This window comes from Podarcis pityusensis (genome assembly GCF_964106645.2).
Source record: "Podarcis pityusensis genome assembly, chromosome: 10".
In the NCBI taxonomy this organism is placed as follows: domain Eukaryota; kingdom Metazoa; phylum Chordata; class Lepidosauria; order Squamata; family Lacertidae; genus Podarcis; species Podarcis pityusensis.
Window position 1 is genome coordinate 72049476 of NC_138035.1, and position 26689 is coordinate 72076164.

The 26689-nt window shown below is 41.4% G+C and overlaps 1 protein-coding gene across 5 annotated transcripts in view; it reads right to left on the minus strand.

The window, feature by feature from the left end:
* Nucleotides 1-26689, minus strand: part of CACNA2D1 (calcium voltage-gated channel auxiliary subunit alpha2delta 1) — a 370898-nt gene that overhangs the window by 99430 nt on the left and 244779 nt on the right. For all 5 annotated transcript variants that reach the window (XM_081023487.1, XM_081023486.1, XM_081023485.1 and 2 more), the window contains exons 8-10: nt 15619-15688; nt 13017-13067; nt 10209-10308 (exon numbers count right to left, since the gene is read on the minus strand). In XM_081023487.1, coding sequence (XP_080879613.1) covers nt 10209-10308; nt 13017-13067; nt 15619-15688 — 221 coding nt within the window. The remainder of the gene's footprint in view (nt 1-10208; nt 10309-13016; nt 13068-15618; nt 15689-26689) is intronic.

Sequence of the window (26689 nt, forward strand, 5' to 3'; positions counted from 1 at the left end):
TGAGTTAGATCAAGTTAATGGCTTTCTCCACATGAATAGTTCACTTTTTGAATAATAAGAATTATATGTCATGGGGGGGGGATCAGGATTTTAGAGATGCTTATGTGGGGCATGGCCAAAAAAGGTTGGGAACCACTGTGCTATATCCTTCATTCCTACAACTGTTGATGGGTCCCATCATGCCTTGGGAGAAGCAGTTATCTCAGTTTCCAAAAGTCACTGCAGCACTTTGTCCCATGATTTGGCTTCCTAATAAACAAGCTGTCTTCACCATTATTCCAGCCTAGGAACAATGGTCTGAATCCAGGCTGCAAATAGTTAATCCAAAAACTTCTATTCCCACAGTTTTTCCTCCCTGCTGCTGACTTATGGACAATTGTCGTTATCTCAAACATATTACTTTGTGGATAATGGAGGTTAAGGAGAACTTTGCTCCATATTTTCAAAGCGTAGCATTCCTACCCTCCCTTCCCTCTCAGTTCCTTTCTCTCTCACACACAGTTCCAGTTTTGTAAATTCTATATTTATATCCCAATTTCTTCCCTCTTCACTTGTACAGTGTTGTTGTTTTTTTAAAACTTGCATTCCAGGGAGGGATGCAGTATCATAAATGCAGAGAAAAACTATGATATGAGCAAACCGTGGGCTCCCCCTCCCCCATCATTTCTTCCACCAAATGAAATCCACTCTCAATCCAAACCTTTTAAATCCTTGTAGCTGGGTTCGTTTTTGCAGTTTCTTATCTCATCATTTCTAGCACGCGCCTGTACTTTACTCCATTTTTTAAAAGCAACAACAACAACAACCCAATTAGCAGGGTAACCTGTGCTTCCAGGAACAGGATCGGGGGTCGAGGCAGCCAGAGTGCTCCATGCACCCAGTGCCTTTGCCTGCCCTTGCGAGTATCAGACCACCAGGCAAATTCCCGGTGAGAGCCAGGTTCCTTTTCCAATCAAAGAGAATGCAGAAAATGCTATTCCCCCATCATTTTTTGTTTGTCTGTCTCCGCGGTGTTGGGAGAGGCGTCCATCCCCTGGCACACAGGAAACAGGAAGCCACAGCTAAGAACAGTATGAAAATAAAGGTTTAAATGCAACTAGAAAAGACAGATATATTTTTATCCAGCTGGAAAAGGCTGTCATTTTTTAAAAGTTAAACAAAATACCACACTAATAGATGTGCAGTGCACATTTGCTGCATTTTATGATGTTTAAATTAATTTTAGTATATTTTAAAATGTATTTTAAAATTTGCACAGTTTTAGGCATTTTGTGCATTTTTTGAGGGACTGTTATGCTTTGGTTTAAGCATCACTGTGGGGTGTGAGGATCAGTTTGATTCATTTTGAAATAAGCAGTAAAAAAAAATAAAAAATCCTTGAGCATCTCTGTATGCAAAATATTTGCTTGTAATGTTCCTACAGTACCAGGAGAACTGGACACCAGTACAGTATAACAATCCCATTCTAAAGTCTTCATGGTGCAGAAAATCTAGGGTTTAAGAGGCCATCTAGAATAGCTGAATAAGGGAAGCAAATTGTGCTTTGGTGTGTAAATGCCTTCCAGCAGATGTCATCGAAACAGGAGGAAATCCTGTCTCTTTAAACTTATTCAAAAGGAGCATATTGCTACATCTCTGGGAAGAAAGAAATTTGAAATTATATTGCCAGCGTGTTGCCAGCCTAATCAGATTTTGCTGCAGCCGACTTTTCAATCTACCAAGGGTTGTTGCTGTCTTGCTCTTACCGCCGCGGCTAAAGCAGCTCGGTGACCCAGATGTATCCATACATAATAAATGAGCAGTGGTGAAATAGATCTTAATTCCAAGCGGCTTTCCCTTGTAACTAAATCCAGCTTTGGCATTTTCCTTTGTCTGTGCTGTGTGTTCAGTAATAGGATTTAAGGGTTAATTCTTAAAAGGAGCTAAGGCAGAATACTACCAGTATTTCTAAAAGCCTGTATGGACTGAAGCAGCCAGATAGTGCTACTATTTGTCAAAGTCCCTTTGGAGAACAGAAGGGGAAAGTATGCCCACTGCAATTCAGACTCTAACAGGCAATCCAAATCATTGAACCATCATGAAAAAGCACTGTGCTGGATCCAGCCAAGTGAAAAATGGCGGAGGATATTTTGAAGAACGTTCTGCAAAGTGACCTCATAAAAAACCTTCTGAGACATTTTAGCTCAACTCTGGATCAACCCAGAGGATTGAAGGAGGAGCCTTGCCCAAGTACAGTAGGTGAAGCTAGGAGACAAGGGCTACAACCACAATGCTCTTGTTCCTTACCTCTGATGGAAGAAGGACAGAACTCCTAGGACACACTCCCTGGAGAAAGCAATCTCAACCCATGACATCTATTCCTACCTTGGTGGCTGAAAATTGTAACCAGAATCCCATCAATGCGAGATTATAAACCTCTAAAAAGAAACTGCATAGAACCCATAGAATCCCTAATGGAATATTAGTGTCACACACACACACACACACACACACACACACACAGGCCTTTACTTTTCTTTTGGAACTCCAAGCCAACTTGTCAGATTGGAATAGTATGCACCATCAGCCAAACACCACCTTCCCAAAGCATTTTTATATACAGAGAAAAGCAGGCACAGCTGATAGTGACTTTGGGCAATTCTTTGTGGTGGAGAAATAGGAAGACTGAGTAAGTTGCACTTCCTAAATCAGGGGTAGGCATCCTAAGGCCCGGGGGCCAGATGCGGCCCAATAGCCTTCTCAATCTGGCCCGCAGATGGTCCGGGAATCAGTGTGTTTTTACATGAGTAGAATGTGTCCTTTTATTTAAAATGCATCTCTGGGTTATTTGTGGGGTATAGGAATTTGTTCATTTCCCCCCCCCCTTCAAAATATAGTCCGGCCCGCCACATGGTCTGAGGGACGGTGAACTGGCCCATGGCTGAAAAAGGTTGCTGACCCCTGTCCTACATGCCCGGTGCAATGTCTGAAGAGGTGCCTGCAGGAGGCGATATCCAAACTGATTCTTCAGAAAACTGATTCTCCAGAAACTGCACATCTTCCTCATGCAAGCTCAATTTTTAAAGTTACACAAAAGTGCCACAAAATCAGGACTTGTGCCTCCTTTGCCTGCCCCCTTGCCAAGTTAACACCTGACGCCACTCACAGCAATGCATTTTCAGTTTCCCTAAATCACACAAGTTTCCACTTCTCCAGAGCAATGTATCTTTATTTCAGGATCCCAAACTGCAAAGGCGACTTCGCATCTTAAACAGACCATGAGCTTAAGACCTTTAATTTGTCAACAGTGCTCTTTCTATGGTGCTGACTCCCCCATCTCCACCAACATCTCCCATGTGCCTTGCAGGCTTAAACGTGAAGTTCATTTCTCTGGAAACCACAGCCTACCCACAATCATAAACAAATTATACTCTCTCTGTCAACATGAGAAACCAAGTCTCTAAATCATAGCATGCTGGGATTGAATTGCAACCCCTATCATCTACCACTTACAGCTATCAAAGCATATAACTGGATTAGTGGGGAAACAGCTGTATTGCGCACACATTTAAGCTCTTTTAAACAGCAGGCTCCCTTTCGGTAACAAAGCACACCACTTCAAATAGCAGAAATGCAAATTCCATGGGAAATTAGAACATATTAATCCCTGACAGTCTTTACATGGCTTAAATACCTCCTGCAGCCCTTTCCTCCCTGGAAATAAATTGCAAGGACTCCATAAAATAATATATGGCTAAAGTGATTAAAGCACCTACAACTCCCACCGCAACCCCAACCCCATTCCCTGGGAATTTTGACTAAACTTGGCATGGCTGATTAAATCGCCATCACTTACGAAATGAAGGATATGTGAAAATCCCAGTCAGTCAGGTACTGGCACGATCATCAAGGTTATATTTGTTAAGAGGATGGAATATGAGTAGACTTCATATCTCATTTCTGGTGCATCTTATTATTTAGATTAACAGTTTGCATTATGACCAGGATCGTGTACATTCTGTGACTCAATGCAAGTACAAATGTCAAATTCCCTCTTTGGAAGGCTGCTACTTGTGACACCCTTTTCCTTAGCAACTGGGTGGGTGGGTGAGTGCAAGCACAAATTGGGTTTCCACATATTAAGTGTTGGGCCTGGTGTTCTGGAGACTAGTTCAGCAGGACAACAGGAATAGACAGAATGCACTCTGTGACAACACAATAAGTCACTGAGGGGCCAGGGCCATAGGCACCAACTCCTAGGGACCGAGGCACTTTGGCCCCCAATGCTTTTTTTAGGAGGCAGCCCCCCAAAGTTCAGAGGGCAGAGGAGGGAACAGCAAAGCTTTGGTGGCCAGCGGCTTCTCCTCCTACGCATGGGGGAGACACAGGGGAAGCAGCCCCTCGCTGGTAGTGCAGCAGCAGCAGGAGGAAGAGGAGACCAATACTGAAGCCGAAGAAGAAGAAGAGGAGGAGGAGGAGGAGGAGGAGGAGGAGGAGGAGGAGGAGGAGGAGTTTGGATCTGATATCCCACCTTATCACTACCCAAAGGAGTCTCAAAGCGGCTAACATTCTCCTTTCTTCCTCCCCCACAACAAACACTCTGTGAGAGGCTGAGAGACTTCAAAGAAGTGTGACTAGCCCAAGGTCAGCCAGCAGCTGCATGTGGAGGAGCGGGAAAGCGAACCCCGTTCACCAGATTATGAGTCTACTGCTCTTAACCACTACGCCACACTGGCTCTCAGTGCAGCTCAGTGGTTGGTAGCTCCTGCTGCTGCTGCCACTGGCCGGGGGAAGCTTCCCCTGTCTTTCCCTTGCACAGAAGAGGGAGGACAGGGGCTGCCAGCCACTGGAGCCACGCCGCTGCCACACTGGGCTCGGACCCCATCTCTTAACAATATCACGTGTATGACATGAGGACATAACGTCAGGCCCTCACATTCTTTTTTCAGAAGTTGGCGTCTCTAGTCAGGACAACATCTGTAACCTCATAGGTGGGAGCCCTACTGGCCCCTAATGACACCTGGCCCCTGCCAGGTTGGAAGCTGCAATGATACCACCCCGTGGCCATCTGTGGTAGAAGTGCTGCAACACTGTCAAAAGTGGTCTGCCTGCTTCTGGCAAAGCTGCAACAGCAGTACAGAGTGAGAGGTCCAGATACTGGAGTGCCCCGTTTTAGGCCTATAGAGCACAAAGCATGCAAGCATGTTGGTTGTGAACAGCATAGGCACCTCAGAAACAACACAATACCTGGCAGTTGAGATCAGTCTTCCTGGGCACTGTACCAAGAAAAAAAGGTCAGTTTAAAAACAAGGTGTGCCATTCACAAGCAGCACAAGGAACGGGCATTTTGTATTCTGGTTTCTGATTCTATTCCTTACGGTTGCAAAAGTAGATCTGAAAGTGTGTGGGCAAATGCCTGGTGAAATTTCTGATGCTGGGGTGGAGCAGAAACCTGGGCAGGATCAGTAGGGAAGATCATTTTCTACTTGCCATTTGCTCCACCTATCATGTTTAAAAGCCATGCTCTTCTGAAATGCCAGCTGTCAATTTTGTACCACACCCACCAGACATAAAAGGTTCTGTTCCTATCTCAAGCTTTATCTCGTTTTCTGATCAGCTTCCTCCTTTAGCTCTCAGGCTTGTCAGAAAACCTTCCTAGTCGGCAACAGGGATATATTTACAGAGGGCAGAGATTCTCAGTGGTGGACCCCGGGGTCTCAAATTTCAGTGGTGCCCTGTATGATGCCAGAATTTGGCATGCCCCACTGCTTCTTACACTCAATGCTAAATCACAGTTTTGGTGCCCCTGTGGTGTCTCCCAAGGCTCAGTGTGATCGAACTGGTGGAGGCTAAATCTGCCTCTGGTCTTCTTAGCACAGGCATAGGCAAACTCAGCCCTCCAGATGTTATGGGATTACAACTCCCATTATCCCTAGCTAACAGGACCAGTGGTCAGGGATGATGAGAGCTGTAGTCCCAAAATATCTGGAGGGCCGAGTTTGCCTATGCCTGTCTTAGTAGTTGTGCTCCGTTTCTGGAGCTTCCGTCTGAAGAGGGCTTCCTAAATTCAGCCTTTTATAGTTTGGCAGTTGGATATTCAACAAAAGAACTGTTTCTGCTGTGCCGATTTTGAGTTCAGCCGATAGTCTTGTTTGTGCTGTTGCATACATTTCTGTGCCCAAAGCAATGAAACTTACTTTCATTAATGCTGTTTTATTAACATTACGTTTGGTTATAGCAATTAATCAGTTGGGAGGGGAAAATGGGGAAGCGGTCTGGAAGGCTTTTGCCATGTAAATTATATATATGAAGTAAATATAATAACTGAAGGCTGAAGATGATTGTCTGCTCTTGCACTGGATTATGTTGAATTTTCCCCAGTCAAAGCAGCAAAATAAAAATAAAAACTACCCTGCAACCAAAATGACTCAGCCAAAGCTATTCTATTTTAGTCGCAATGGCCTGAAGTGGGCCTCCTGGCACCGTCAAGTTCTGCATTTCCATGTCTTGCTGTGGAAAGAGCGCAGAGAGGGGAGATTTCCACTGAAATCTAGTCACCCATGACTACTCCAATCAAATATCATATAATATTTATGGAGCTATGCAAGTTTAAAGCTACGTATTATGTAAATTAAATTGTCAGCATACAATGTTTTCCAAGCTGTTTATGAGGCGATAGCATCCTATTTAGAGGCACGTGTGTAAGACCACCACAAAAGCTGCCATGGGTGGTTGGGCACCTCTCTGTCAGTTTCTATTCTCTCTTGGTTTCATTCTTTGAGACAAAAGTATCGCTGAATCCTATAGCTATGTATTCACTGGAAGAAGCATCTGCCTCAAAGTCAATGACAAAAACGCATGTTCATGTACAGCATGTCACTTTTTCACTCCATGGAGTGACGTAAAATGTATTCTAAGAGTCTTAAAACTCCACTAGGACAAGGGAGCCAATTTCTTTTCCTCAGTGTTCATGAAGAAAAGATCCAGAGAAAGGATCCAGGTAGGTTGCCTTGAAGTATTCAATGGCAATGTTCATGAAGAAAACCATTCAAAGCAGAAGCAGAGCTATAAATGTTTACAAACAGCAAAAACTGAAGCTATTAATTCTGGTTTCTATCATAATTTATTCTTTCTTAAATTCAGTTGTTCACATTTCCACAGCATTCTTTTTTTATAAAAAACCTCATGAAAATTAATCAGCACTTGGGTGCAAACGTTTCCTAATAGACATATTTTTATGTGCAGTTTTGAATATACACATTTTTACGAACAATTTGCCTTAATATACAATGGTACCTCTGGTTGCGAACGGGATCCATTCTGGAGGCCCGTTTGCAACATGAAAAGAGCGCAACCTGCAGCTGCGCGTCTGCGCACGCACAGGTTGTGATTCGCCGCGTCTGCGCATGCGCATGATGTCATTTTGCGCTTCTGTGCATGCGTGAGGGGGAACCCGGAAGTAACCCTTTCTGGTACTTCCAGGTCGCCACGGGACGTAACCTGAAAGAACGTAACATGAAGCAAAAGTAACATGAGGTATGACTGTAAAGCCTTTTGCATGTTAGTTTTATCAATGTATGCATTTTTATGTATACTTTCCTCTAATATATGCGTTTGGGCATTATTTATTTCTTTATTAAATTTATATCCCACCCTTCCTCCCAAAGCAGCCCAGGGTAGCAAATAAACAAGCGAAGAAACATCTAAAAATAATTCTAGCACTGCTCTTCAAGGCACAAACCTGTCTTTTTAATGTTACTCTTAAAGCACCATTCTCATTACTAGTTCTATAGTTATATTAATCATCATTAGCATCAAAAGCTCAGGAGATTCACCAAACTGGACAGCCCTTGCCAGTCATTCTTCTGTATGAAAAGCACTCAAGAGACACCTCAAAGTACCCTGGAAATGAATCTTGCTGCCATAATTTGCTTAAAAAACAATGTACTTCACACAGTGTGAAGGGTAGATAGGTCTTACCTCGGGCTGCCTCTGGCAATAAATTTTATACAATCCACACAATCCAGAAAAGAACATCTGGATTTGATCTCCATTAATCAGGTATGTGCCACACTTGATGGATGTATTTTGCCTTCCCTCAACATTTCTACAGATGTCTCATCTATATTTCTGAAATATATTTTTAGCCCACCATTTATCAAACGATCCCAGGAAGGATTACAACGTAGTTAAAAACAATTAACAATCCAAAGCAATTAAGAGCAAATAAAACACAACGCTAAACTTCAGACTTTAAAACACTCATGGAGCCTCCCTTGGCTTCTAATTGCAGCAGCAGTTAACATCCCATAAATGCATGGGGAAACAAACAAGTCTTTGCCAAAAGCACTGGCACCAGACATATTTCCAGATGAATTGCATTCCATGACCAGTATACTCCCCCCTCCCCTAAGGTATTTTCCTTGTAGGCGGGACAACGCAAAGGAACCCAGGCAGGCTGATTTATTCCTTCAGATACCGTGGGCTTGAGTCATTTAGGCTTTATAGCTCAACACTAGTACCTTAATAGGCAGTCAATGGAGATATTGCTGCATCAGTGTTACATGGTCGCCACTAGCTACCCCAGTCAGTTGTGTTCTAGATTAATTTTAGCTTCCAGGCCATTTCCAAGGACATCCCGACATGAAGTGCGTTGCAATAATCTAAACAGGCAATTATCAGAAAATGGGACAATTTGTAGCAAGTTTATTCCTAACTAGGAGGTGATTAAAAGCACTCGATGCCACTGAAGCCATTTATCTAGTGACAGAGCTCTACCAATGACAGGTAACTGGCAACAACAACAGCAACAACAACTGTTGACACATTGCTCCATACCTCCTTAGAAGTTTCATAAAGATAATGAGGAACAAAAATGGAAGTCTGTAGGACTACATAGCACAAATGCCATGGGATCAAGAAGAAGTCTGCAAATGCTACTTTCTGGAATTAATCCCACAGATAGCAGCAGAACCACAGTATCACTATTCCTTCAGTTCTTAATACAACAGAGGTGATCCAGCAGGATATCATGTCATGGTCAATGATGTCAGAGATTGCCTGGACAATGAGGAGGGATGGGAGGCACCAGCTGGGAAACCTCTAAGGGAAACCACAAAGGAGGAAGGCTCAGAGCCTGGGGGATTGGTGGTGGGACACCGAAGAGAGGTCAGAAGCAGAAGAGTGGGAGGAGTTGTTGGTTGCTGAAGGGGCAACAGGATTTAGTGAACAGGGAGAACCTGTGACACAGAGCAGTTCCAATACAAAGGCTGAAACAGAAGAGGAGGGTCAGGAGGCCACAGAAGAAAACAGGGAGCTTGCCTCTCCTCCTGTGATAAGCTCCCCTCCCCACTTGTGTCCAAGGACACACAGAGTGATGTGTAGGGCAGAACAGAGATTAGAGATGCCCAGACAAAGTCTGAGACTGCTTGGGAAACATCTGGCAGAGGAGGAGCCTGAGAGGGGGTTGAGGGTGGGGACCGTCAGTCCTGGCAACTGCTCCAAAGGGGCAAGACTTAATGGGCAGTGTTGATGAGTTGTATGCTGTTCCTTTAATAAAGAGTTCAAACTCTGCTTCTTGCTTAGTGACCTGAATCTGACTCCAGCCCTGACAGCGATGTCAAAAGCCATCAAGAGATTTAGGAGAATCATCAGGCTCCTCTGTCCCTCTCCCAACAGAAGCCATCTATCTGGATATACAAGGCTATCTCAGTGCTAAAACAAAAACCAGACTGAAAAACGTCTAAGTAATCCACATGCTATTGGACTTGCTGAGCTATCACCCTCTCAAGCACCTTGCTCAGAAAGGAGATACTCATGAGTGGGTGGTACTTACCACAAACCTCCAGCTCTAAGAAAGGCTTCTTAATGAGTGAATATACCACCACCTCATTCAAAGAAGCAGGCACCACCCCCTGCCACAAGTAATAAATTATCACATATCTGACCCACCCCTACCACAAGATATTCATAGCAACAAAGACGAAAGGTTGGCTGCACCCTTCCGAGAGCCTTGTCCACATCCTCAGGCCTCCATAATTGAGAGTGATGCCACAAAAAGCAACTCAACAGGGCTCTAGACCCCTCCAGCAGATCTGTAACAACAGTATTGTATTGTATTGATATAACAAGAACTCTTAATTTTAATATTCAGATTAAGCTCTGAACAGCTTTGAAAGTAGCTCTCCAGGGCACTGTTTCTGGTTTAAGAGAAGGAGAGAGATACTCACTGAAACAACATTCACAAAATCATCATCGGACAAGGTTTCCAACATCTCAATGACGGATGTTCGGATCAACCTCAGTGTTAATCCACTGACACTGCCACTCCTACAGAATAGAAGAAAGAAAGAAAGAAAGAAAGAAAGAAAGAAAGAAAGAAAGAAAGAAAGGTCAATATACAGATAGAAACTTAGGTTTCATAAGACAACTCACATATTGTTTTGCTACCCTAAGGATTTCTGCATATTGCTTTTTTATACCTTATACCTTAAGGCAGCAGCACCATTAATTACTGCACTAGCTAGTAACACTAGCTAGCAGACTCTCATTAAACTTTAGTAAATTACTTTTACCACTACTTAGAAGTGGCTTGCAGCAACATATCAATGATTCCCATTCAGAGAAGGCAAAGAGCCATCCATGTTTCAGACCTCATATGTGGAGATTTATTAGAAGTATCTTCACAATCAAGTCGTGGAATTTGCTGCCACACATTGCCAGTGATAGCCTCAAGATGGAATTGGACAGTTTCAAAAGCAGAGTGGACAAATTAATGCAGAAGTCTATTGATGAATGTTAGTCACATTGGGGAACTTTTTCAGCCTGAGGACGGAACTTCTTTGTAGCCAGTTCCCCAGGGGCTACATCACAGTGCAGAAAAGTAGCGGCTAAGGTGGCCGTGGATGAAACTGATAGTGCATGGAGCCAGCACACTCTCTCACAACACATGCAACACACATTGCACAGTCACACTTATTCATTCTCATTCTCTCTCACACACACTCACAAGAGACAACTAGTCTCTCATTATACCCTCTCTCGCCTGCCACAATAAGAACTTAATAGGGGGTTTTTCTGAAGCCTGACTGTCATGGGGGATAACATTTGATGTGTGAGGGGATCCAAAGTGCATGAGATTTCATTGCCCTCCCCCCTCCATGGGTAGATCACGGCCAGTGTTTTTCTACTGTGAGTAGATCACAGTCTCTTGGGAGTTGGATGGGCCTGAACTCGAGGAACCCCACCCTTGGTGTAATGAAACCTGAAGGTTCAGAGTCAGTGCATCTGTGAGTAACAGTGGATGTGTAAAACAAACAATGGAGGAGACTTATTGTGAGCTTCAAGTTGTCAAACTAGACTGCTTTTCCATCTGATCATTCAGGGCTCTTGTTTTTACACACTGAGTTAACTGCTGTTAGGAACATTTAGATTGACCTATGTACTAGCTATGTGTGGCAAAGCTGCACAGAAGGAAAACCTTGCTATAGTAAGTTATTATGGGATATAGAAAAATCATTTTAAAAAATACTCTCACACACTGTTTTTTGTTTGCCTGCTTGCTTTGCAATTCAATCTAAAATACACCCAAGAGTAGTCTTTTAAATCGCTCTTAATGAAATGCAAAACGGCACTCCTGGTAATCTTAAATATTTCCACTCAGAGTCTAAAGTGCAATGGCAGTGGTGGGGCAAATGCTGCGTCATTCACTTCAATTTCAAAGACACTTCCATCACTGAAATGAATGGCAACCCCCCCCCTCCACTACATGGACATATTTACCTACCTTTTAAAAGCACTAATTGCAATATGTACCACTGAGACAAAGGGCACCTGAAAATAGCTTTTCATGACCACCACAAAGCTGTGTAGATATAAACCCTTCGTTCTACACAAACCCCTGTGCACCAGCCTTAACAAAGAAAGTCCTGCAGAGAACAGAGTGCTACTTCCATCAAACGCAGCCCCCAGACTTTAAAATGCAGAGATCTAACCTCTGAGTCAAACAAAAAACCTTTGAAGCTCAATGAGAGGTGCTCTGTGAGAGACGGCAACTCTAAATTTATCCTGACATCATACAGTATTGTTTTCATTAGGACAGCAGGATTAAAATATCTGGTAGAAACCCATGAAAAGGCAAATAAACATTTCTGCTTCCTCAATAAAAAACAACTTCTTTAATAATACTGATAACAACATTTTACCTGAAATGTTCACTTATTTGGCTTTACTTGCTTCCCTTCTCATTCAAAATGTCTTTAAAACACATAGACAGAAAAACGCTGTCTGCCTATGAGTGGAGGATAAATAATGCAGGAGCAATACTTAAGGGGCTTGGAAAGCAGATGACAACCCAGCAACGCTGAACTGGATCGAGAGATTTGGAATATAATTCCAAGCCACAAAGAAGTCTCTTCCCCAAGGATTCCCAGCTGTGCTCATTAATTCACCAACAAATCCTCTGCTTTGGTCCCCATCATTTCTCACATATTTCATCACATATGAAAACATATGCCTGCAACATAGGACCAAAATACATGTTATACAGCTGGGTGTACCTTGTTTATTTTTATTTTTTAAAGCAACTTCCACGGCTGCAAATTTCTCTCTGTGTGTCAAGCTTTACAATCCTATTTTTGTCCACTAAAAATTTCCCCTTGCCCCACTGGAAAATAGATATGGGTACTCCTAGCCTTTTGCAGGTAAAAGGCAGGTAGGGGGACATTTCTGAGTGGAAAAGCACTGTTCCTAGCTTCTCACTGACAGCTTTAAATGCTGTTACCAGCTTTTTAAAATGTGCAGGAAAAATACATGCAGCTGCATTTAAGATGTGGGTCACCCCCAATTTAACTAGTTTCTGCTGACACAGATAGCCGTATCAACCTTTTTTGTGTCTATGTGTTGGTAAAAATAAAAGTAAAATAGATTTTCATTTAAAAACATTTTTCTGGACTAGTTCTTTTGGCCTCTCTTTTGTTGTTAAAAAGCCAAACGTTTTCCTATCTTCCTGTGTGTGCACCTAAATTTTAGGTACTTACGCATCGACTAGAATGAGCATGTCTTTGGGAGATGCAGCCCCTTGGATATACCTGAAACAAAAAGACATATATTTATACATAAGAAAGACTGGAAGTTTTTTTTTTAAATACCATGCTGATGTTTGATCTGTGTAAGTTCTGGTGCTGAAAACCAGATATTGCTGAATCAAAGAACCTTTGTAGTGTATCCCAGCAGGAAACACATGCAAACATTTCTTTTTCCTTTAGCATTCTTCCTTCGTGGTAAACCACAGGTCAGAAAGCAAGAAGATCTGAAGGTTCTTAGGTACACAATTTTTTTTCAATTTTTTGCAACAAAAAAAGACAGAAAGCATTTGATAAAGAGATGCTTATGTCAAGTTTACTAGGTGACTTAGTCCAACAGCTCAACTTAAATAAGGTAAACTGCCTTCACTGACCCACACATATACAAATGTTAAGGTGCAAGCTGATGTAGAAGATTTGTGATGAGGCTTTGATGTTTTGGTTTGTTTACTAATTAGCAGCTCAACAGGGTTGCTTTAAATATTGTGAAAGAGGCACTCAGGAAATCGTTTCTTAACTCTTTCCTCCTGATTCTCCTAACTAATGCAGTTCCCGCCATTTTGGGGGGGGGGAATTTGCAACACCCTTCCTCCCTTGGAAGAAGAGGGGAGGTGGTATTTCTTCCTTCCAGGTGTGCTGGCAAATTGCTTTCCCCCTCAAGTCCTTACAGAGCAGCCAAAAGAATGTTTGGAAAGGGGAAAGTTAAAAACTCCTTTTCCCAGAGCACCAATTTTTCCAGTCTTCAAAGTAACTTCATGTGTCTGCTGATTAATAAAATGGAAGGCACAGAAGATCTATGAAGATCTCCTAATCTGAATTTAGTTTGAGTCAAATTCTGCTCTCTTTTACAAACAAACACAAATACATATGTAGCACACTTATTGCACGTGCCACTCAATATAAATACTGCTTACACAGTACAGACTAGTTTGCCAAGAGTTTTATGAATTCTAAATAAAACTATTGTGTTTTCTCAAGCAGAAAAACTAAAAAAACCCCACCTTGCTACTTTATGTATGAGTAACTAATTTTCTATATTAATATCCCACTTCTCTCTTAATCTGCCTATCCAAAAAATCAGTATGCATATGTGGGCGGAATAAATATCATCTGAAAGAGAGGGCAGTAAGCTGAGTGCAGGGGGGAAATAAGAAAGGCCTGGAACATTATACCTGCAAGAGAGCTGCTTCCCATAGAAGCGAGACAGAGGAACCCCAATTTCTATACTTATGGGGGAAAGTTGTGACATCACACCAATCTCCCTCTGCAATTCAGGTCTAAGAAAATAAGGCAAAGTGGTCTGAGAGGATTGTGGGATTGGCATTTACTACTCTTGGTACTTTCCATACCACAGAAAAAGTAAAGCTTGCTGCACTGGGTCATGACAACTTGTCCTAATATGGATGTTCTTGGTATGTTAGTTCTTCCTCTTCTTTTTGCATTAGCAACAATGGGGGGGGGCATATTACTACAAGGGCCATAGGACTGGACAACAGCTTAGTTTACTGATATCTAAAGGAAAGAGACAATAGGAAGGAAGGAAGGAAGGAAGCAAGGAAGGAAGGAAGGAAGGAAGACGAAAGTCCTGGGAATTGGCATGTTCCCCTAGTGCCACCCCCCCAACACATTCCCACCGTTCGGTAGTTCAGTAGTATACAGTAAAAATACAAACAATCTAGAAGTAGCTAGGTGACTGATAGAGTTAGTCTAGACAGAAGGGAAAGATCTTTGTTTAACTGTAAACCACTTATGGAGTGATTTGGTGATATCTGGACTAAATATTAGTGTAAGCTGCTATGGCCATTTTCATGGGGGTCCTTTTCCCACCTGCACTAGGGGTCAAGATAGGATGGAAGAATACCATGTGCCCAGCAGCCACCAACACCAGATGACTTCCAGCTATGGTGATATATAGGACACCCCCTCCCCTGGTCACCAATTTGGAAGTTGCTGAGGGACAGCTCTGCTTGGCAAGAGCAAGATGGTGGGAAATTCTTTTCCTCTCCGGACTAGCCATAGTCTACGTAGGGGCGGGCTTTTGTTGGACCCAGTCAATATCTTCACAGCCCCACTCCCACCCACCCTCTTTGCATGCTGTCACTACAGCAATCTTAGAGCTATGTTTCAGATTTCTATTAGCCTCCAGTTGACAGGGCTAGGAATAAATTTTACCCTGAATCAGAACAGTGTGCAGCCATACTGGAATATGATGGAAGGGAATGGTCATTGCATGCTGGTGAAAGGAAGGAAGACTGGGAAACGGAGCTGTATTGTTCAATTGGCTTTAGGAGCACATTTGGAGATTCAAATCACAGACCATATATTGGCATGCATACCTTACTAAGTGATATACACACAAACACAAACACACATACACAAATACATATTTCCAACCTACCAGTGCAATGCACATCATCAGGATCATAACTTTGTTTTTAATGCTTGTTTTTTAAATATGCTTTTAGCTGTTTCTATTTTAGTTGGAAGCCACATTGAGCTCCATCAGGGGAAAAGGCAGGATATAAATAAATATCTCCACCACCACAGTGATGCTTACCATGGTCTTCTACGGACATCATACAGATCTATCTTGTTTGGAGCTTGACTTTTGTCTACCCATGGAGATGCTGAAAATAATAATAACAATTCTTTAGGTTAGACAGAACCTTTTCAGGAAGCACAAGCCAGCACTACCCAAAAATGAAAGTGCTTTCTGTTCGGGGCCTTTATTTAAAGGGTTCTAAGGAACCCAGGGTAGGAGTTAGACTTTGGCTTGAGGGCCAGCTGATCAGGCACACTGCCCTCATGTGAGCTTGTCAGCTACCCCTTCAGAAAGCAGTAACCTGCAGAGGACCCACCACCCATCCAGTTGGGTCATTGCCTGGAACTGTGGCCATGCCACTACAGGTCATGGTGGAACTCAGGAAACTGCTGCTCTTTAGTTTCCTTTCCTATAAACAGGTAATTATTAGTGTCTCTCTTCTTCCTCACATTTCTCGTTTTCCAAATCTTGTGCTCCTCTAAGCCTCCCATTACCAAATCCATCATGTGCATTTGATCTTTCTCCCCTGCATCAACGAACCCACTGCAGCTCTGCTGGCTCCCTAGCATAAAATAGCAGACTCTCTGCCTTTCATGTTTTGCAATATCTGTACCAGAAACTGTCTGCATATAAGCCTACAGTTCAGGCAGCATGGGTTTGGGGATCAAGTATCTATATCGCTAGATCATATTTCTGTGTTGGTATATTGACATTTGATGATTCATGCTAATTCTGCAAGCAAGCAAGACTGTATCAGCATTTATAAATAGCTAATAACATAGTTATAAAATATAAATATATATTTGTGTCTGTGTGTTATAAAATAGCTAATAACATAGCTGGCAAGGTTATGCTTAAAATTCTACAAGGCAGGCTTAAGCAGTATGTGGACTGAGAACTCCAAGAAGATCAAACCTATCCATTCTGAAGGAAATCAGCCCTGAGTTCTCACTGGAAGGACAGATCCTGAAGCTGAGACGCCAATACTTTGGCCACCTCATGAGAAGAGAAGACTCCCTGGAAAAGACCCTGATGTTGGGAAAGATGGAGGGCACAAGGAGAAGGGGACAACAGAGGACCAGATGGTTGGACAGTGTTCTCAAAGCTACCAGCATGAGTTTGACCAAACTGCGGGAGGCAGCGGAAGACAGGGGTGCCTGGCGTGCTCTGGTCCAGGGGGTCACGAAGAGTCGGACATGACTAAACGACTAAACAACAACAAAGTTGTGCTTCTGTGAACATGTGTGCAAGATACAGGTTTACATGTGTTTCTTCTGGAACACTGCTTCACTATAATGAGATGTGATACCCGGCCTGGTGAGCAGGTGGCACTGTGGTCTAAACCACTGAGCCTCTTGGGCTTGCTGATTAGAAAGGTTGGCAGTTCTATAACCTTTACTGCTGTCTGAATAGAAGAGATTTAAGGCAGACATAATAAAACATAAAATAAATATGGAACTGTTGTGTTTTACTTTGGTTGTATCATAATCTAGTTTCTAGCTTTGTTCACAACTGGTTTGATTGCATGTTTTATAGAGCACAGTGGCCTGTAAATTACTAATTTTCTTTGGGTTGGTGTTCTCTATATAGCCATAAATATATGATATTTACAGTATTATGCCTTCCTGTAAATTTCAGTATCATTAAAGAAAATTCATCTAACAATAAAGAAATAAATCTATTAAACTATAACTTCTTAGCTTATTTTATGCCTTTATTCTGTTTTATTTATAAGATAATTATACTAAAACTCTTTCGCCATTTCCCACTTGCTAATTATTTTCCCAAATGAAAAACTGTAGTATAGGACACAATGCATCTATGGTAGAAATTATATGATTTATTGATTTTTCATCTGCGATACAACGGCCAATCATTTTGCTGGCCCAGTTGGGAGAGGAGACATGATGCCAGGAGAAGGTAAAAGTCGACTTCCAGAACAGCACACCTGCAGTCGGGTGGGGATCTGCGCTCCTGGTATCTCGAGGCAGACCCGGTGTCGGAGAGAGAAGTGGGGGATGAGGCGTATGTCACCCAGACCTCAGGGGGGGATCCTGAGGGCAGAGCCCACGCTGGCGCAAAAAGGGGTCTCCCACAGCGAGAAAACAAAGCATTAAGATGCAGGGAGGACCTCTGCGCAAGCGGGCTAACCCACTCCACGACGCAAACGCCCCCAAAACCTGAGGAGGCAGCGCTGAACTCTCCTATAAGAGACTGTTAAAAATAAGACGTTCTTCTCCTGAAACAACTGTAGAAAAGCTCAGAATTTTTAATTTCGTTGTCCCCGAAGGGGGCAATGACAATAAAGATATTATTATTATTATTATTATTATTATTATTATTATTAAAAACTCCCCAGTAGCGAAAGTGGGTAGCAAGGAAGAAGACGAGATACAAAGCTTTTTAAATACAGAGTTTGGTCTGAAGTTAAGAGGGGACCCCAACACAGCACAGACAATCCATGTTAAAATACATCGCAAGGAGTGCATTAGGAATAAAAACAACCCGCCAAAGGATCAAAGAAATTGCGACTAGAGACAGAGATAAAAAGATGGAAAAGTAAAGACTAGACAAAAGAAAACAGTTGGCACCCTAAGGGGAGAGCAGGGAATCTAAAACCGCCACAATTAAACACAAAACACGGAATTGTGAAGCAAATAAACATACCTGTATTTGGGGAAATTCCAGAGGAGTTGGCGTGAAGGAGCCACCATTTGCGGAAGTGAAAGGGTGTGAACAGGAAAAGACACCAAAGAGAGGACTAGAATTGTAAATGAAGAGAGGTTTTGAGGAAGGAAAGAATCAAGAGGGAATATAGAGACCTCTTGTGGCCAGTATCAGAAAAGGAAAATAAATAATTCGAAGAATAGCACCACCTGGGGGACAAAAATATAACTACAGGAATAAATTAAATATTTTTTAAAAATATAAAGAGAATAAATAACACAGAAACAGGAGCTTCTCCCACCTTTTCCTTCAGCACCACCTTCCTTCCTTCAGCGCCACCCTGAAACTGGGGTGGAAAACACCAAATAACCCAGAAGGGAATGGACTCATAATTCTTTACTTTAGGGAAATTCCCTAAAAGTTACAAAACCTCAAGAAACAACAGTAAAGGAAGAGCAGATGGGACGAGAACCCAATGGGATCAAAGAAAGCCCAACCAACAAGTGGTTTTGCGACATTCTTGAACCACCAAAGAAGAGTTTCAGTTATAGAAAGTGAGAGCAATATGGACCTGAAAGAACTTATAGCGGCGATGGAAAGAATGGAAAAAAAATAGGTGAAAAAATAACAACACTGGATGGAAATATCAGAATACTAGATGGAAAGATGGAAAATATGGGGACTAAGATCGAAAAAAACTCCAGTCTAATAATGGAACTCTCTAATCAAGTAAATCAATTGACAACCAAATATAAAGATTTAGACACAACAGTCCAGGAGGTAAAAGTGAAGATGCAAAAACAAGATGAAATTATTTAAAAAAATCAAGTAGACCAAAAAAAGATGAAAAGATACCAAAAAAATAAAATAAAGGAGAAATCGAAGAATTGAGGAAAATACAGGAGGACACCTGGGGTGCCATGGCTGTCCTGGAGGTGAAACAGAGAGAAATGGTTCGCCGCCTGCGGGGAATTAAAGAGAACCAAGATGAATAAATTGCTACTAAAATAACAAAAGCCTTGGCAGACTGGTTAGAAGTACGAGAACAGGACCTGATACTGGACATTGAGAAAATATTTAGAATAAGAGTGAACAAATCAAAGACCAGAAAAGGTCCAGGAGACTGCCTGATTTTCCTGAATTTGAGGTTGCTTAGAGAAAAACTTTTGTTGAAAGGTAGAATGGACCCACTCTACATAGAAGGGAACCGCATTGAAATAATGAAAGAAGTTCCAACACTACTCAAAAAAAGAGATAATTACATATTTATGATCTTGGCATTAAAAAATAAATAAATGTTTAAATGGGAATTCCCCGAAGGACTATCTTTTACATACAAGGAAAGGAGAAGATTCTTCAGAACAGTAGAAGTAACAAAAATCTTCTGGAGAAAATACTGGGAGGAATTAGGAGAGAAACTTCCAGAGTGAAAGAAAGAAAGACAAGATCAAGACTTTCTACTAATAACGACATTTAATATAGTTCTTAGATTATCTTCACATGAAATTATCTATTTTAAGTATAAAGTGAGATTGTTTTAATTTAATAAAGTGGTATGGCACTAAAATGTATTTCATGAAACGTGAATGGGATGAATAGTAAACTTAAGAGGAACAGAGTAGACTGTACATTAAAGAAAAGAAAATGGGACATTCATATGTCCAAAAACCATATAAGGTAAGGTATTAAAAAACACAAGGTTGGGAATATGAATTCTTGCCTTCTCATAACGAATGCTTGTACAGTGTTCAGCCTGGTTGGTGTTGCATTTCACAAGCCCTGTTCAGCTATATGAAAGGGAACATGTTCACTGGCATTCTGCATTCCATTTCATCTCCAGCAGGCAAGTGCCAACGCAGTCCAAAATTTGGTCAGGAAGATCTAAAGCAGGAAGCCTTCTCCCCACACGCAAGTTTGCGCAGGGTTTAAAATCATGCAAGGAGCCTAAGTGTCTCAAGCAGATTTCCTGCTCCAGGATAAAAGAGAAAAGTGAAGAGAGTGTCCCTGGCTTGAGAGTGAAGAAACCTCAGAGTAAGCTAATGGAAGGCGACTTTTTGCTGTCCTCTACTACTTGCTTTCTTGTCAAGGATAATGCCAGGCAATTGCTAACCACAATAGACTATGTCTACTTACATTCAGTATTTATATGCTGCTTTTCCTAAGTGCTCAAATAATTTCACATTTATTACTTTATGAATCCTTCCGATGATCTGCTAAAGTATTAGTATTCCTGTGCAGAAAGGATTCAGAAATGTGTGAAACAATGCACATATGCTCACACTCTATTGGAATGTAATGGGAGGCATCTTAAAAGTGGCCTGGCACAACTTTGCCTAAGGCTGCAGTCCTAACCTGGGAGTTAGCCCCATGGAATTCGAAAGGACTTCCTTCTGAGGATATATGATTAAGACTGTTTTTCACTACTCAGTTAAATTTTAAATTGGTGATTTGCAGCTCATGCCCCTAACTATAATGCTATACCTGCAATGTTGTGTATCTCAGTAAATCATCTATGTTCTTTCAGAGCCTTCTGAATGTCCTCCCCATATAAGGTGTCTTTGAGCTTCAGTTGTAAAATTGAAAGCCTCAGTTACTCGGAAATATATAAGCAGCCAGCAAAGGTCTCCCATTTAACTTTCATTTTGTAAGAGCTCAGATTCATTTTGCAGAGTTTTATATTAGCCAGCCTCCTATTACTTGCTACACGGTAATGACTCTCTTTGGTAAGTCCAATATCGAGGCAAAACTATTACCTGCCAGTAACAGTTAACACAAGAGCAGCTGTGCACAGCAAGGCTTTCATTTAGAGAGATAGCATTTTATTATGAATTGATTTTCAAAGCTGATCCATTATTTATTTGCCTAAGCAGACAGGAAAACTTCAGCAAAGGAAGCTACCTGAGCCAGTCAAGATTTAACAGAAAAGCAAGTTTCAATATTATTTCAAAGAAAGAAAATAATGCTTACACCTCTTTATTTTGAATCTATTAATCAAAGGGAGTCCCAACCCTTTTAGCCCACATTCAGGTTGTAATGATCCTCTTTCCATAATTTTTTCTAAATGTGTGGTATTCCTTCAGTAATAACAGAAATTCTATAACTAGATAACAGAGCCAGCAATCTGTGAAGGTTAGCATCCGTAAGACACCTCGGTAGAACTTTGTTCTATGGAATTATTGTGCTGACGAGATTAGATAAATAATATTTGTTAAAAAGAACCTGGAAAAGGCAAAATAAGATGAAGAGCAGGTAACTGGATGACCTCAAGAGCTGCATAAATATATACTAGCTCATTAGCACTTAAACCAGTCTTAAGAGAACAAAGGGAATAAATGTGCTGCCTATTGCAGTAGTATAATGAACTATTGATTTACAATTATAATCTAAATTACACCTGTAATTAAGAAAAAATGGATGAGAAACTGATGAGGAATGTGGAATGGACCATTCTCTGGCATCTACCAAAATCATGTTTCTGCAGTTCTTATTTGGACTTTTTATTTATTGTTCTGCTATATGCTTTCATTTTGTTTCCTTTAGTCACATTATTACTTTTTTTGAGGGATGGGGATGCAAGAAAAATATAATTTAAAATGATAAATGCCATGTCCATTCGTTTGAAGTTGGAGAAAAGAAACAAGCCTTCCAATTCACTAGAGATCCAGCTTCAACAAGAGAGGGGCTCCTTGATGAAAAACATTATTGGTTTCAACATGTCTCTTTGCCATTCTGCTTTTCATGAGAATAACCTATTTTTCAAATTGTCTCTGTCTGGGAAGTGGTCCCTACTACCCTATGACGCAGCTCACCAACAGCCATCGTGGTCGGAGACAGAGCTGAAACCTCCCCAGACAATTTCACTGCAGCAGTCCAATTTGACTAGGCTCATACATCAGTCGTAAACTTATTCCCAGCAGCGATATTTTCTCGGGTACTGCTGCGATGAAAGCTGGCTACTTGGCTTAGCCTGGCCTTGAACAATGCCGGACTTGGCCTCAAGGTAAAAACCTCGAGCTGCATTCAGGGCTGGAGTTTGACGTCAACATTTTCAGAGAAACAAAGCAGAAGGTTGGGGAGGGAAGGACAATCTCTTCAGCACACAAAAAAATGAGACCTACACTTTCTGGTGATTTAGACAGTGGAAATGGAGTGACCTTATGCTATTCCAACCATACACTGTAATTGATTTTCAAGATGAAACTGCTAAACTGTGCTGCTGTCATCTAATCAGTTGGACATAAAGGGAAGGACACGCATAATGTGATACATAATGTAAGAGGCACAGAAAGAACCTTTGCCAATCAATTCTCTATGAGAACCAAAGTTCATTTTATACAATTATGAACAAGTCAAGCACACTGCAACAAAATGCAGCTGTTTTATTTCTCTTATCCATTGTGAGGCTTCCTCAGCTGTTTAATAATCTGCATGCCATTCAAGGTAGTATAAGTACAGCAGATATATGAAATGAATGTGGTGTGGTTTGCTTTGTTCTGTATTGTTATGGGTTGTGGGGGTCAGATTTCCCTACATTCCTGGGTACCAGATCCACCCCATAATTCCCGGGGTTAGTAAAAGTTGGAATTAATCAAAGTTTGGTTAAACTGGATTTAGTTATGCTGATGAACCAAGCCAGCTGGCCCACCAAGGAAACTATCAGAGGGCAAGACTGCCGGGCAAGGAGAAGTGGGGCACATTTTTTGTTGGGTGCTAGTAGGCAGAGGGAAAGGGCAGTTTTAAGGCTTCAGCTTTGAATGATGTAGGCTTGGGGAGGTCCTTGAAGTTGGTTAGCAGCAAGAAGGAGAAGGAGGGGCAGAACTCCAAGTGAGCTGGGGAAGACAGGCTGCACTAAGAGACACAGAAGAAGGCTTTTTGCTATCCTTTGACTCCAATGCTGCCCTTAAGGGGGAAACCGGACCCTCAAAGGGTGCGAAAGCTCTGCAATCCCGCCATCACAGGCTCAGGCTATATAAGGCTATATATGTGTGTGTAAAGACATATATTATAAAGACCCTGCAGTCTCCACTGTGCCTCATTTCTGAAGGAAACATGGACTCTGTGTAAGTGCATGGAACCCCTGGAATTTCATACCACTCAGAGATAGAGGTGGCTGAGGAATGGGAAATGGCTGGGCTAAAATGTCATTGTGTTATGATCTACATCAAGTGTGTGTGTGTGTGTGTGTGTGTGTGTGTGTTTCCACACACAGAAGTGCCATATTTAACATTGTGTTACAAGTGAAAATACCGCCAGACATATTATTCCACTTACGCAGGCTCTAGTGCAAGTTCTGCCAAAAATTCCTACAGAACCAACTTATCAAACCACTATGTGATTTCTGTTTGTGAAATAGAGGAAATGGCTACCTCCCTTCCACTCATAGTTCTTTGAAGAAAACCCTCTAAACTCCTGTGCTGGAGTTCTTAAATGTAACTGAGAATATAACTCTACAGCATGGAGGTGGACAATCTGTGTCACACATGCCACAAGAGGAAGGACTAAGGACAGCCACATAGCCCTGTCACTCCAAGACAAGAGACAAGAAGTCCTTGAGCCTGGTTGTGACAGCGCAACTGCTACACACTTGCCTGCCTGCTTCTTTTGAGCTGAACTCTGGTCTCGTCACCTTCAGTAGACAGGTAAGCACATTCTATAGCAGTACTGTCTGTATAATCACACTAAAGAAGTAATATCTCATACTCTAGACTTTACATCTATTTTATTATTGAAAAGAGAAGTGAACAAGAATAAGATTAAAGCATCCTACCACAGTCAACCATAAAAATCATGGAAAGATAAAACTTGTAACATGCTTGCCAAAAAGCCTGGCTACCATTACTGTACCACAAAGTGGGGGCTCTCTCTCGATATATTTGTTATTCTATCCTTCTACATTGTTGGAACAGCAGGGGTATGCAGACTGTTCCAGTGTTTCTTCTCCTTTTCCTCTGCCCACCTATGGAGTTAAGATTGCAAGTTGGCAGTTTCCTTAAGTTTCTAGAGAAATTTATCTGAATTGTTTACAGCTTGCTCCACTGACTTCCATGCAGAAATGTCAGATGTCAAGATTATGGGCATTAAAAACAACAGAAATACCGGTAACACATACAACTTGTGTCATAACAACAATTAAAAAGCAAGTCTTTGTGTGGCTTAAAAATACTTGCCACTATGTTTCTCTATAAAATACTTATACCTGTACTAAAAAAAAAAAAGGAAAATTGGTTGAACGTGAGAGCTTTTTTAATGAGAACATAAATTCCCTAGCTATGTTTTCTTGGGTTTCTCAGAAAGAGCTTTTCTGCTTGCTATACTTTCTTCAATACAAAAGAAAGAAAACAAACCAAAATGTTCAGAATTACTGAAAGCAAGTCTTGTTTTGCACACACAAACACACAGTCAACATTCAAGTATTTGAAAGTTGCTAGAAACAAGAACCTAGGCTTGCCGATCAGAAGGTCGGTGGTTCGAATCCCCGCAATGGAGTGAGCTCCCATTGTTCAGTTCCTGCTCCTGCCCACCTAGCAGTTCGAAAGCACGTCAAAGTGCAAGTAGATAAATAGGTACCCCTCCGGCGGGAAGGTAAACAGCGTTTCCATGTGCTGCTCTGGTTCGCCAGAAGCGGCTTAGTCATGCTGGCCACATAATAAATGATACCTTGTAGCACCCAAATTACCCCCCAACACACACTTTGTGGCATTTTTGGGGTGCTACCTTGGCTCTGTGATTGGTTTTAAAGTTGTCCCCAACCACACAAGTTGCATGGAGTATATCCAATGAATGTTGGTGTCCTGTAGTTGTTTTTGTTGCTTCTGATAGTCTTTTGATGGAGGAGTTCATTAACAATTGCTTTTAAATGATTTCACTCATTCATTTAGTTTAATTAATTATCTGTCTTTAATATTTGTGTTCCTTCTGAGTACTTTTTTTTTAAAAAAAACACCCAGATAAAGATGTATAAATAAATAAGAAAAATAAACAGAAAGCTTTGAGATGCATGGGTAGTTTATATTGCTCAGTTATTAGGCAAAAAGTGAATGAACTCCATAGCCCTATTTTAATTGTACACTGTTGCCAAGGGTTGCTGCATATATTAGATATAATCAAGCAGTAGATAAGTTATTGGGGACCTGGAAAGAAGTGCGGGCTGCAAGCTATTCACAGTACACAGCACAGAAAAGCAGACTTTGGAGGCACACACAGAAATAGAGAAGGAAACAATTTATTGGGCTCAAAATGTTCAGGGACTTGATAGATGTACAATATTTTTATTATGCAAAAAGGGACACTTGATTGAACAATAAGCTGGACTAATTGTATTCCGAGTCCCCCAAATTTCCGCCACTAGAGAAACTCAAATTAGATTTCAAGGAAGCTGAAACACTGCTTGGGAATTATGTAAATTCTGTGCATAAGCATAAATTTAATTTCCCCAATTCCATAATGAAGGGTTGAGGAATGAAGTGTGCAGAAAATAGTGCAGAAAACCCACTATCTGATCTCAGGACACCCAGGACTTTCTTTGGTTTCTGAGCCTTCAAAGAAATTTGAAAAACCATTGCCTGCAATGATGAAAACTGGACACCGTAAAACCCTGATAGACTTTAGAAGCCAAATTAGCACCAGAAACTAAAGTACTAAGTATAGTATATATGCAGGACATCAACACTTAGGATGCAATCTTATTCCCATTTACTGGAGAGTAAGCCCCATTTAACTTAGTGGGACTTACATCTTGAGTACATATGCAAAGGATTGTGCTCTTAGTCATACAGTAAAATTTGATTGCTTAATTTATTTTCTTTTTTTAGAAACTGCTTTATAGAAGCATTAAACTAACTGGATTAGATGTCTCTCCCAGAATACATTAATTGAACTAAGTCTACTAGTGGCCTAAAGAAATAAAAATACACCCTCTTAAATTAATTACTATGGTACAGTAATGAGATTCTCTAAAGAGCAGGACAGATGCATGCATAAAACAAAACCCTTCTCTCTGTATTAATCAGTTTGAACTCCAGTGGCAGAGTCATCATCTTCAGAGGTACTGAAGACGGTTCATAAGGGCAAACATTCCCAATGAAACAGTAGCGCTTCCTCTTAATTTAACTCAGTAAAATTATGCACCTAGTGGTTGATTCAAGCACTCCCAAGGCTAGAGGAAGCAACTGTCATGCAAACCCTTAGGAGTGGCATACAGAGAACTGCAACCTATATAAAAAGCCAACATGTCTGTTGAAATTTTCAAACGAGACTCCACCAGATATTTCTTCTCTTTTAGGGAACAGCCCGGAGTTAATTAGATTTTGGGAATATGAGTTCTCTTCTCACAACACTTTTAACACTCCCAGCTCCAACTTCACAAACTTTACACAAGGGAATGGCTAATTTGTATTCTCTTGCCTGCCCTGCTAAAATG